This window comes from Somniosus microcephalus, chromosome 9, assembly GCF_052327205.1.
Source record: "Somniosus microcephalus isolate GS21.2 chromosome 9, FLI_Smic_1.0, whole genome shotgun sequence".
Classification (NCBI taxonomy): domain Eukaryota; kingdom Metazoa; phylum Chordata; class Chondrichthyes; order Squaliformes; family Somniosidae; genus Somniosus; species Somniosus microcephalus.
The window spans coordinates 71,753,441-71,767,393 of NC_140995.1; the positions used below are offsets into that span (position 1 = coordinate 71,753,441).

General features: G+C 46.8%; 1 protein-coding gene across 1 annotated transcript in view; it reads left to right on the plus strand.

Moving 5' to 3' along the window:
• Nucleotides 1–1,024: 1,024 nt before the first annotated feature.
• The window catches only part of galnt2 (UDP-N-acetyl-alpha-D-galactosamine:polypeptide N-acetylgalactosaminyltransferase 2), a 139,510-nt gene continuing 126,581 nt past the window's right edge, over nucleotides 1,025–13,953 (plus strand). The window contains exon 1 of the mRNA XM_085996763.1: nucleotides 1,025–1,284. Within this exon, the coding sequence (XP_085852889.1) occupies nucleotides 1,084–1,284 (201 nt within the window). The 5' untranslated portion in view covers nucleotides 1,025–1,083. The remainder of the gene's footprint in view (nucleotides 1,285–13,953) is intronic.

The window sequence follows — 13,953 nt, forward strand, 5'->3', positions numbered from 1 at the left end:
CTATCTCCAACAAGCGAGAGTCTAACTACCTCCCCTTGACATTCAACAGCATTACCATCGCCGAATCCCCCACCATCAACATCCTGGGGGTCACCAGTGACCAGAAACTTAACTGGATCAGCCACATAAATACTGTGGCAACAAGAGCAGGTCAGAGTCTGGGTATTCTGCAGTGAGTGTCTCACCTTCTGACTCCCCAAAGCCTTTCCATGATCTGCAAGGCACAAGTCAAGAGTGTGATGGAATACTCTCCACTTGGCTGGATGAGTGCAGTTCCAACAACACTCAAGAAGCTCAACACTATCCAGGACAAAGCAGCCCACTTGATTGGCACCCAATCAACCACCTTCAACTTTCACTCCCTCCACCAATGGCCCACTGTGGCGGCAGTGTGTACCATCTACAAGATGCACTGCAGCAACTCGCCAAGGCTTCTTCGACAGCACCTCCCAAACCCACAACCTCTACCACCTAGGACAAGGGCAGCAGGCGCATGGGAACACCAGCACCTCCAAGTTCCCCTCCAAGTCACACGCCACCACCTTCTTAAGGGCAATTAAGGATGGGCAATAAATACTGGCCTTGCCAGCGATGCCAGGAACGAATAAAAAAAACTTCAGGGGGGTTGGCAACCCTAGTGCTAGGTGATGTGAAATGGTTAAACCCTTATACCTCCAAAGATTATTGTGCAATTTGTGATGCCAAATGAAATTCAGAATTAGCTTTATTACCATATGCAATGCAGAATTAGCTTTATTTTTATGTGCAATGCAGAATTAGTTTTATTACTCTATGCAATGCAGAATTAGCTTTATTTTTATATGCAATGCAGAATTAGATTCATTACTTTATGCACTGCAGAATTAGCTGCTTCATTATTGTATGCAATGTAGAATTATCTTTATTATATGCAATGCAGAATGAGTTTCTTCGTTATGAAGTTTTGGTGTGGGAATCTCCTGTTTGCTGCTGGCTGTGGGTCCGTGTCTCCCTGTGCTGCAGACTTTGTACTGCGTACCCTTTGCCCCCTGACCTTCGGCCCGGCGGGCGCGGGCTGCGCGGCTGTGGGCTGACGGCTGATGGATGCTGAGCGTCGGCTCGCCGCTAGCGCCGACTCGGCCTGCTCCCCCACCCCGGCCTCGGCCTCAGCCTTCGCCGCACCGCGCCGCTCCCACCCCGCTCCAAACTATGAGAAGGAAGTCCAGAATCCTGCTGTGCTTCGCCCTGCTCTGGGTGCTGGGGATCGCTTATTACATCTACCTGGGCACCGGCTCCGGCCCCAAGGTAAGGATTGATCGGGGCTTTAAAGTGCAGCCGGGTCGGTGCTTGGGCCTCGGCTCCCAGTCTGGCAGCGAACGGGCGCGGGGAGAGGGCGAGCCGCCGGAGCTGGGCTCTCACATCGGGTTGGAGCAAATAACCGAGACACCGGGACAGGGGCTGTAAAACCGGGAACAGGGGCTGGAAAACCGGGAACAAGGGCTGGAACACCAGGAACATGGGCTGGAACACCGCGACAGGGGCTGGAACACCGGGAACACGGGCTGGAAAACCGGGAACACGGGCTGGAACACCGGGAACACGGGTTGGAACACCGGGGACAGGGGCTGGAACACTGGGACAGGGGCTGGAACACCGGGAACAGGGGCTGGAACACCAGGAACACGGGCTGGAACACCGGGAACATGGGCTGGAATACCAGGACAGGGGCTGGAAAACCGGGAACACGGGCTGGAAAACCGGGAACACAGGCTGGAACACCGGGACAGGGGCTGGAACACCGGGAACACGGGCTGGAACACCGGGACGGGCTAGAACTCCGGGACAGGGGCTGGAACTCCGGGACATGGGTTGGAATTCCGGGACAAGGGCTGCAACACCAACACCAACACCGGCGGGTGGAAACACCGGGGGCACAGGCTGGGACACCAGAACACTGGCTGAAACACCGGGACGGGCGGGAACACCGGGACCCCCAGGACACGGGCTGGAACACCGGGACACGGGCTGGGACACGGGCTGGAACACCAGGACACTGGCTGGGACAGCGGGAACACTGCAACACGGGCTGGGACAGCGGGAACACTGGGACGCGGGCTGGAACATCGGGAACACTGGGACGCGGGCTGGAACACCGGGACACGGGCTGGGACATCGGGGACACGGGCTGGAACACTCGTACACTTTACACACTGGAACATTTGAATATATGGTAGAACACTCGGACGTGCTGATAAAACCATGCTGACATTGGAACACTTGGGCAAACACTCTTGCTGAGACTAACATTTTAACACTCCGGTAGATAGATGTTTATTGGAACACTCATCTCTACACTCACATTCATTGGAACACTCTGACTGTAGTCTTGTGTTCGTGGGAACACTGTGACATTGGATGGAACACGAGACATTCATTGAAATACTCTCGTACATTCAAACATTCGCTGGAACGCTCAGACATCGGCTGCAACATCAGACATTCGCTGCAATACACTGACATACACTCAGACATTCGCTGGAACACCCAGACGAGCACTCAGATATTCGCTGGGACACTCAGACGTACACTGAAATGCTCAGACAATTGCTTGAACATTCACTGGAACATCTACACCAAGGCAATGAATCGAGCATAATGCTCAGGGCTTTTCAGTTATACGGAAAGGTGCAATGGACGGCACCTAATTGAAGAACTACAGTCATGTTGGTATTATGTTTATTCGGATTTTAAGTTTCAAAATAAATTGGCGTGGATCGTTTTTACCGCTGACATGTGAAATTTGTTTATTGGCATGAACATTTCCCTGACTGGCTTTACCATTTTGTACTTTTTTTTAGAAAAAAAGATAGAATCACTGTCAGTTTTGGAATTAAAAGATTATAAAGTAAGCCAGGGATTCATTTAAAGAAATCCTCGTTGGTTGTACATGAGTACTGTTAACACTTTTTTCCCAAGTTATTTGCTTTTGCAACCCTGGTAAATAGTAAATATCTTGTACATATGTAGATCTGATTGAATTGACGATAAAATCTAACTGGTTCATTTTTATTCAGCCCTGATAAGTTTACCACTGAAATTGAATTCAATCTTGATCTGATTTAAAACATTTATTATTAATTCTGTCCTGAAACTGGATCAGATTTGTGCCATTTTGACTGACGGAGCAATATTGTAAGCCATGAGTGAATTATTACAAAGCTTCACTTGTGTTTCTGCACTCAGTTAAGACTGACCTGGGTGTTTCATCAAATGTGTATGTCTGACTTGATGGAATTCCCTCCCTTTAACCTCTCCCTCGCTCTCTTCCTTTAAGTCCCACAACTGTTTCCATTTGTGGGGGGAGACCAAAACTAGAATCAGAGAAAGTTACAGCACAGAAGGAGGCCACTCGGCCCATCGTGTCTGCACTGGCCAGCAAAGAGCTATCCAGCCTAATCCCACTTCCCAGCTCTTGGTCCGTAGCCCTGCAGGTTAGAGCATCCCAAGTGCACATCCAAGTACTTTTTAAATGTGGTTAGGGTTCCTGCCTCTACCACCCTTTCAGGCAGTGAGTTCCAGACTCCCACAACCCTCTGGGTGAAGAAATTTCCCCTCAAATCCCCTCTAAACCTTCCACCAATTACTTTAAATCTGTGCCCCTGGTTTTTGACCCCTCTGCTAAGGGAAATAGGTCCTTTCTATCCACTTTATCTATGCCCCTCATAATTTTATACACCTCAATAAGGTCTCCCCTCAGCCTCCTCTGTGCCAATGAAAACAGACCCAGCCTATCCAGTCTTTCCTCATAGCTAAGATTCTCTACTCCTGGCAACATCCTTGTAAATCTCCTCTGTACCCTCTCTAGTGCAATCACATCTTTCCTGTAATGTGGTGACCAGAACTGCATGCAATACTCTAGCTGAGGTCTAACCAGTGTTTTATACAGTTGAAGCATAACCCCCCCCCCTGCTCTTGTATTCTATGCCATGGCTAATAAAGGCAAGCATTCCGTATGCCGCCTTAACCACCTTATCTACCTGGCCTGCTACCTTCAGGGATCTGTGGACATGCACTCTAAGGTCCCTTTGTTCCTCTACACTACTCAAGTGTCCTACCATTTAATGTGTATTTCCTTGTTAGCCCTCCCCAAATCCATTACCTCACAATTCTCCGGATTGAATTCCATTTGCCACTGTTCTGCCCACCTGACCAATTTATTGATATCTTCCTGCAGTCTACAGCTTCCTTCTTCAGTATCAACCACACAGCCGATTTTAGTATCATCTGCAAATTTCTTAGGGGCCATAAATACAAGATAGTCACTAATAAATCCAATAAAGAAACTTCTTTACCCAGAGAGTGGTGCGAATGTGGAACTTGCTACCACAGGGAGTAGTTGAGGCGAATAGCATTGATGCATTTAAGGGGAAGCTAGATAAACACATGAGGGAGAAAGGAATCGAAGGATATGCTGATAGGATGAGATGAAGAGGGGTGGGAGGAGGCTCATTTGAAGCATAAACACCTACATGGATCAGTTGGGTCGAATGGCCTGTTTCTGTCATGTAAGTCGCTCCTTAAAACCTGGTGTCAGCTGTGGGTCAGGGACATCAGCCCAAAAATCTAGGCTGATGCTCCAGTGCAGTACTGGGGGAGGGCTGCACTGTCAGAGGTGCCGTCTTTTGGATGAGACGTTAAACGTCTGCCCTCTCAGGTGGACGTAAAGGATCCTATGCACTATTTCAAAGAAGAACAGGGGAGTTCTCCCCGGTGTCCTGGCTACTATTTATCCCTCAACCAACATCACTGAAACAGATTGAGAATATGGTCATTATCACATTGCTGTTTGTGGGAGCTTGCTGTGCGCAAATTGGCTGCAGTGTTTCCGATATTACAACAGTGACCACACTTCAGAAGTACTTCATTGGCTGTAAAGCACTTTGGGACGTCCGGTGGTCGTTAAAGCGCTATAGAAATGCAAGTCATTTTTTTACCTCTGAACAAGATTTTGGTCTCCTATTCTAATATCTCCTTATGTGGCTTGGTGTCAAATTTTGTTTGATAACTCCCGTGAAGTACCTTGGGATGTGTTACTACATTAATGGCGCTATATAACTACAGTACAAGTAGTTGTTGATACCTAGAAACCAGGGGAATAAAACGATACAGTGCAGGGAAGCAGGATTATTCTGGTTGGAATTGGATCTTTGATTCCAGATAGATTGAGCGATACAGAGTTTTGTGGGTCTGTTGTACTTCAGGCATTAGACCTCGCGGTACACCTCACGGAGTATCTATTAAAATAAAAAAGCGAAGGAGAGGCAGAAAGTTCTAATCGCCTTCCGATCTGCAAGCTTCCCTCGCCAACAGGCATTAACCAGCAATTCCACTTTTAACTATGGAACCTCTTTAGTCTCGGCTGATAGATTGGGGACCGGACATCCCATGACACTGGGACAAACAATCTCTAACATATGGCCCCTCCCTCTAACATTCACCCCATTCCGCCCCCCCACCCCCCAAGGAGAATGCCACTGGTATAAATGGCCCAGCCAAACTACAAATTACATAGGATATACGGCACAGAAACAGGCCATTCAGCCCAACCAGTCCATGCCGGCGTTTATGATCCACACGAGCCTCCTCCCGTCTTTCCTCATCTAAATCTCTCAGCATAACCCTCTATTCCCTTCTCCCTCATGTGCTTGTCTAGCCTCCCCTTAAATGCATCTATACTATTCGCTTCAACCACTCCCTGTGGTAGCGAGTTTCATATTCTCAACACTCTTTGGGTAAAGAAGTTTTTTCTGAAGTACCTATTGGATTTCTTGATGACTATGTTATATTGATGGCCTCTAATTATGTTCTTCCCCACAAGTGGAAACATTCTCTCTGTAACCACTCTATCAAAATTTTTCATAATTTTAAGGACCCCTCAGCCTTTTTTCAAGAGGAGACCCAGCCTGTTCATCCTTTCCTGATATGTATACCTTCGCATTTCTGGTATCATCCTTGTAAATCTTCTCTGCAACCTCTCCAGTGCCTCTATATCCTTTTTATAATCTTCTTAGGCAGTCCCTCTGAACCGAGGATGACTTGCATCCACATTAAAAATGAGTTCTCAGGTGACTGATGAGTCACAAGTGGGGCAGACGGTGGTTGAAGGGTTGGGTGATTGGGTTGACTTGCGTTGCTTGCCCTTGGCTTCCGCTTGCTCCCAACGAAGAGACTCGAAGTGTTCGGCGCCTTCCCGGATGCTTCTCCTCCACTTTGTGCGGCCTTGGGCCAGGGATTCCCAGGTGTCGGTGGGGATGTTGCACTTTTTCAAGGAGACTTTGAGAGTGTCCTTGAAGCGTTTCCTCTGCCCACCTGGGGCTCTCTTGCCGTGTCGGAGCGCCGAGTAGAGCCTTTTTACAATATGGCGACTAGAACTGTACACAGTACACTAAGTGTGGTCTAACCACGGGTCGATACAGGTTTAGCATAACTTCCCTACTTTTCAATTCTATACCTCTAGAAATGCTTGGTTTGCATTTTTTATGGCCTTGCTAACCTGTGTCGCAACTTTTAGCGACTTGTGTATTTGTACTCCTAGATCCCTTTGTTCCTCTACCCCACCTAGTCTTGCATCCTCCAAGTGATAAGTGACCTCCCTATTCATCCTACAAAAATGTAATCTCACATTTATCGGTGTTGAAATTCATTTGCTAATTATATGCTCATTCTGCAAATTTATTAATGTCCTCCTGTAATTTGTTGCAGTCCTCCTCAGTGTTTTCTATCCCCCCAATTTGGTGTTATCCACAAATTTAGAAATTATGTTTTTGACTCCGAAGTCTAAATCATTAATGTAAATTGAACAGCAGTGGTTCCAGCACTGATCCTTGTGGAACACCACTACCTACCTTCTGCCACTGAATAGCAACCCTTTACTCCTACTCGCTGCTTTCTGTCCTGATGCCAGCCAGCAATCCATTCTGCTACTTGTCCCCTGACTCTGCATTCTCTGACCTTGTTCATCAGTCTATTATGGGGTACCCTATCGAAGGCCTTTTGAAAATCCAGATAAATTACATCTACTGCATTACCATTGTTTACTCGCTCTGTTACCTCTTCAAACAATTCAATAAGGTTGGTCAAACAAATGCGTGCGTAGCATTAAAAGATAATCTGGTTTTAATTGTCAATCAAACATGATATGCCCACCGGCCACAAGAAAGAGACCCAGGATTATATATGATTGGTAAAGTCCCTTTTACAGACAGGATTATACATTTTTTTAAATTCGTTTTCATGGGATGTGGGCATCGCTGGCAAGGCCAGCAATTATTGCCCATCCCTAATTGCCCTTGAGAAGGTGGTGGTGAGCCACTTTCTTGAACCGCTGCAGTCCGTGTGGTGAAGGTACTTCCACAGTGCTGAGGGAGGGAATTCCAGGATTTTGACCCAGTGACATTGAAGGATCGGCGATATACTTCTAAGTCAGGATGGTGTGTGACTTGGAGGGGAACTTGGAGGTGGTGGTGATCCCATGCGTCTGCTGCCCTTGTCCTTCTAGGTGGAAGAGGTCACGGGTTTGGGAGGTGCTGCCGAAGAAGCCTTGGTGAGTTGCTGCAGTGCATCTTGTAGATGGTACACACTGCAGCCATGGTACGCCGGCGGTGGAGGGAGTGGATGTTTAAGGTGGTAGAGGGGGTGCCAAACAAGCGGGCTGCTTTGTCCTGGATGGTGTCAAACTTCTTGAGTGTTGTTGAAGCTGCACTCATCCAGGCAAGTGGTGATTATTCCATCACACTCCTTACTTGTGCCTTGTAGATGGTAGAAAGGCTTTGGGGAGTCAGGAGGTGAGACACTCGCCACAGAATACCCAGCCTCTGACCAGCTCTTGTTGCCACAGTATTTATGTGGCTGGTCCAGTTAAGTTTCTGGTCAATGGTGACCCCCCCATTGGTGGGGGATTCGGCGATGGTAATGCCGTTGAATATCAAGGGGCGGTGTTTAGACTCTCGCTTGTTGGAAATAGTCATTGCCTGGCACTTGTGTGGCGCGAATGCTACCTGCCACTTATCAGCCCAAGCCTGAACATCGTCCTGGTCTTGCTGCATGCGGACATGGACTGCTTCATTATCTGAGGAGTTGTTAATGGCACTGAACAGTGTGCAGTCATCAGCGAACATCCCCATTTCTGACCTTATGTTGGAGGGGAGATCATTGATAAAGCAGCTGAAGATGGTTGGGCCTAGGACACTACCCTGAGGAACTCCTGCAGCGATGTCCTGGGGCTGTGATGATTGACCTTCAACCATCACAGCCATCTTCCTTTGTGCTAGGTATGACTTCAGCCAGTGGAGAGTTTTCCCCCGATTTCCATTGACTTAAGGTTTACTAGGGCTCCTTGATGCCACACTCGGTTAAATGCTGCCTTGATGTCAAGGGCAGTCACTCTCACCACACCTCTGGAATTCAGCTCCTTTGTCCATGTTTGGACCAAGGCTGTAATGAGGTCAGCAGCCAAGTGGTCCTGGCGGAACCCAAACTGAGCATCAGTGAGCAGGTTATTGGTGAGTAAGTGCCGCTTGATAGCACTGTCAATGACACCTTCCATCACTTTGCTGATGATTGAGAGTAGACTGATGGGGTGGTAATTGGCCAGATTGGATTTGTCCTGCTTTTGGTGGACAGGACACACCTGGGCAGTTTTCCACATTGCTGGATAGATGCCAGTGTTGTAGCTGTACTGGAACAGCTTGGCTAGAGGCGCGGCTAGTTCTGGAGCACAAGTCTTCAGCACGATAGCCGGGATGTTGTCAGGGCCCATAGCTTTTGCTGTGTCCAGTGCGCTCAGCCGTTTCTTGATATCACGTAGAGTGAATCGAATTGGCTGAAGACTGGCTTCTGCATTGGTGGGGACCGCAGGAGTAGGCCGATATGGATCATCCACTCGGCACTTCTGGCTGAAGCTTTGTCTTTTGCACTCACGTGCTGGGCTCGACCATCATTGAAGATGGGGATATTCATGGAGCCTCCTCCTCCCGTTAGTTGTTTAATTGTCCACCACCATTCACGACTGGGTGTGGCAGGACTGCAGAGCTTTGATCTGCTCCGTTGATTGTGGGATCGCTTAGCCCTGTCTGTAGCGTGCTGCTTCCGCTTTTTAGCATGCATGTAGTCCTGTGTTACAGTTTCCCCAGGTTTGCGCCTCATGCTGGTGCTGCTCCTGGCATGCTCGTCTACACTCCTTATTGAACCAAGGTTGGTTCCCTGGCTTGATGGTAATGGTAGATTGAGGGATATGGCGGGCCATGAGGTTAAAGATTGTGGTGGAATACAATTCTGCCGCTGCTGATGGCCCACAGCGTCTCATGGATGCCCAGTTTTGAGCTGCTAGATCTGTTCTGAATCTATCCCATTTAGCACGGTGGTAGTGCCACACAGCATGATGGAGGGTGTCCTCAGTGTAAAGACTTCGTCTCCACAATGACTGTGCGGTGGTCACTGCTACCAATACTGTCATGGATTGGTGAGGACGAGGTCAAGTAGGTTTTTCCCTCGTGCTGCTTCTCTCACCACCTGTCGCAGGCCCAGACTGGCAGCTATGTCCTTCAGAACTCGGCCAGCTCGATCAGTAGTGGTGCTACCGAGCCACTCTTGGTGATGGACATTGAAGTCCCCCACCCAGAGTACATTCTGTGCCCTTGCTGCTCTCAGTGCTTCTTCCAATTGGTGTTCAACATGGAGGATTCATCAGCTGAGGGAGGGCAGTAGGTGGTAATCAGCAGGAGGTTTCCTTGTCCATGCTTGACCTGAAGCCATGAGACTTTATGGGGTCCAGAGTCAATGTTGAGGACTCCCAGGGCCACTCCTTCCCGACTGTATACCACTGTGCCGCCACCCTTGGTGGATCTGATTTGCCGGTGGGACAGGATATACCCAGGGATGTGATGGAGGAGTTTGGGACATTGGCTGAAAGGTGTGATTCTGTGAGTATGACGATGTGAGACTGTTGCTTGACTAGTCTGTGGGACAGCTCTCCCAATTTTGGCACAAGTCCCCAGATGTTGGTGAGGAGGACTTTGCAGGGTTGACTGGGCTGGGTGTGCCGTTGCCGTGTTCGTAGCCGGTGCCGAGTGGTCTGTCCGGTTTCATTTTTATTATTTTGTTTCGTAGCGGTTTGTTACAACTAAGTGACTTGCTCGGCCATTTCAGAGGGCAGTTAAGAGTCAACCACATTGCTGTGGGTCTGGGGTCACATATAGGCCAGACCAGGTAAGGACGGCAGATTTCCTTCCCTAAAGGCCATTAGTGAACCAGATGGGTTTTTACGACAATCCGATAGTTTCATGGTTACCATTACTGATACTAGTAATTATTCCAGATTTATTTAATTCCCCAGCTGCCGTGGTGGGATTTGAACCCACGTCTCTGGATCAGTAGTCCGGGCCTCTGGACTACTAGCCCAGTGACATTACCACTACGCTACCGTTCCCGAGATTATCTATGATTGCTAAAGCCACATTTACAGACAGGATTATATATGGTTGGTCCTGTAAAACCTCCTTTTACAGACAGGATTGTCTTCTCTTCCCTTGTCTTCTTAGGCAGTCCCTCGGAACCGAGGATGACTTACAGACAGGTTTGTATATGATTGGTAATGCTCCTTTTACAGACAGGATTGTGTATGATTGGTAAAGTCTCTTTTACAGACAGGATTGTATATGATTGGTAAAGTCTCTTTTACAGACAGGATTGTGTATGATTGGTAAAGTCTCTTTTACAGACAGGATTGTGTATGATTGGTAAAGTCTCTTTTACAGACAGGATTGTGTATGATTGGTAAAGTCTCTTTTACAGACAGGATTGTATATGATTGGTAAAGTCTCTTTTACAGACAGGATTGTGTGTGATTGGTAAAGTCTCTTTTACAGACAGGATTGTGTATGATTGGTAAAGTCTCTTTTACAGACAGGATTGTATATGATTCGTAAAGCCACTTGGGTTACAGACTGTCGAAATTACAGCTTTTGTTTTTTAATACTTTTTTTAACATGACAGGGAATGCGTACTAGATGTATTGCTTTTATGAAAATCAGTGTACGTATGTTATATATTTTACTGGAGGTCGTTATCAAATAAAATGTTTCAGTTTAGTTTCTTCCTGGATATCTGTGTAGTGTGTGCAGGAATTTCTGCAGTATTGCAATTATTTATGTTTCTACACTCCCTCATTTAAGTGAAAAGCATTCGAGCTCTTTACAGGGCAGAAGGAAAAAAGGATATATAAAATTAACCACGCCTTTGAACTCCCTATTTGTTCTATATCCATATTGATGGAGACTTGCGCACATTGGCTGACACTGCCAGTGCAGTGCTCCCAGAGGGTGGTGCCCTCTTTCGGTTGAGATGTTAACCCGAGATCCCGCCTGCCCCCTCAGATGGACGTAAATGATCCCATGGCACTATTTGCAGAAGAGCAGGGAGTTATCCCTGGCGTCCTGACCAATGCTTGAACCAATCTTCACTAAAACAGATCATCTGGTCACGATTACATCGCTGTTTGTGGGATTTGCTGTGCACACATTGTCCTGTTTCCTACATTACAGCAGTGACTACACTTCAAAAGTAAAAGCGCTGTAAAGCACTTTGAGACTTCCTGAGGCTTAGAAATGCAAGTCTTTTTACTTACTGTTTGCATTGGGAGGAGGAATTGGGAAATTTAGTTCTCATTTTATACTGTAACTATTTGAGATAAAACTTATCGAAATGGACTTTGAGGGCTATGTGTCAGAAAATGAATGTGTCTCTTTCCGTCCCATTTCGGTCACAGGTCAGTGGTTGTAGAGACATGTCTTAAATAACTCTTGGCCTTGCCCTAAAAGAGTGAGATTGTGCATTGCCAACATTGGCACATGTAGTGTTTTTATAATTGCTTCCTCACCCAGCCCTTTTTAAACTGTGCCAACAACAGGGATCTGAATATGGCACTGCGCAAACTGCTTGAAGGACAAATAGGGTGCTAGTTCCAACGTGTTTCTTTTGCCGAGTTGCAAACTTTTTTTTGTTTCTCGGACTGTGGGCGTCGGTGGCAAGGCCGGTATTTATCGCCCATCCCTAGTTGCCGAGACAACGCTGCAGTCGTGTGGTATTGTAGCAGTTTGATACAACTGCAAGGCAACTTCAGAGAGCAGTGAACACTCAACCACCTTGTTGTGGGACTGGAGTCACAGACTGGATAAGGACGGCAAGTTGCCTTCCCTAAAGGGCATTGTTGCAAAATTCACTAGTCAGACAGCTTCATGGCCACTTTACTGAATTTTTATTTCGAAATTGAAATTCTCAAACTGCCCGTGGTGGGATTTGAACTCATGTTCTCTGGATTGTTAGTCCAGGCCTCTTAATTACCAGTCCAGTAACATAACCACGACACTATCATGCCCGCTAGAGACCGTTTGTACCACAGGGTGACTGCACCAACCACAGGCAGAATGCCAATTGTGGCTCTGAATGTAAATGTTTCACGTAGGCGGCTCAAATTGGATTAACAGCATTGCACTTGAAAATGAAAAGTAATTGTCGGGGATTATTAGTCGAGTAATGCATTTTAGTTGTAAATAGAATGAAACAGAAAGACTTGCATTTATACAGCACCTTTCACAACACCAGGACACCCCAAAGTGCTTTACAATGAAGTACTTTTGAAGTGCAGTCAGTGTTGTAATGTCGGAAACGTGGCAGTTAATTTGCGCACAGCAAGATCCCACACTTTTTTTTAACGTCTCATCTGAAAGACTCCCGCTGTACTGCACTGAGTGTCAGCCTAGATTATGTGCTCAAGCCTCTGGAGTGGGACTCGAACCCACCACCTTCTGACTCGGAGTGCTACCCACTGAGGCACGGCTGGAACAAGTTGCTTTGGTCCACCTGTTTTATGCCTACCCATGTACTGCACATTGTATTGTAGTCAGAAAGTTAGACAGACACTCTGCTCCAAGGCTCTACTTCTGCTTGAATTTGAAAAACTCCAAATGCTTAGAAATGGTGAGAAAGGTATACAATTCACAGCCATTTAAACATCTCAATCTCTTGGTTTGTGTCCAAGTTGCTGAAGTGTTTGCATGACTGCATCGCTTTGATGGTGCCCTTGCCAGCAAATGTCAGTGTGTGCTTTTGTTCTTGATGGTTTTCTAACTTGTTGAAGAATTCCGTGAGCTCATCTTTGCCGGAGCTCTTATTTAACCCTTGACCTTTTTAAAAAAAAGTTTATTATCTGGTGATGCGCAATGACATTGAGCATTTCTAAGCAATGTCAATGCTCCAATTGGGAAACTCCTTTTGCGACTTAAAAAAAATAACAATTTTGTAAAATCTAGGTTTTTATTTTTTCCCCCAAGCAACACTCCAGGATTAAGTTGTTGATTGCAGGACCTTACAATATTTTTTCTTTTAAATGCCTCGGGAAGTTTCTTTGCTTCTAAGAGACAGATGGTCCCAGGAAAACACTCATTTTTAGCCTAGTCCCCTCCCAAGTTCTTCACGGAATGCCTTCTTTGTCTGCCCATCAAGTTGCTACATACCTGCACCTATCTTATCTAATTCAAACTCCTGTGTTTACTGAAAGAAAGAAGAAAGAAAGAACAAGCTTCTTTAAAGCACCTTTCACGACCTCAGGACATCCCAAAGCGCTTTACAGCCAATTGAGTACTTGTAAATCTGTCAGTTTAATTTGACATAAGGGATTTGTTCGTGACTACAACAAACCACTCTGGGTACAGGTATATTGTTTATAAGCACAACAGATTTATTAAGTACTTTACATCCACTACAAAGAAGTAATACTTAACAAGATGACAGTTGACAGCCTGTTCCTTGGAACCTCGGCGGATGCCCCCCGAGCGACTGCGACTCTTTCGCTGTGTTCTGTTGACTGTAGTCTCTCTTCCTTTCTTCTTCTGGGTTTTTGCGCTGCTTCCAGTGTTC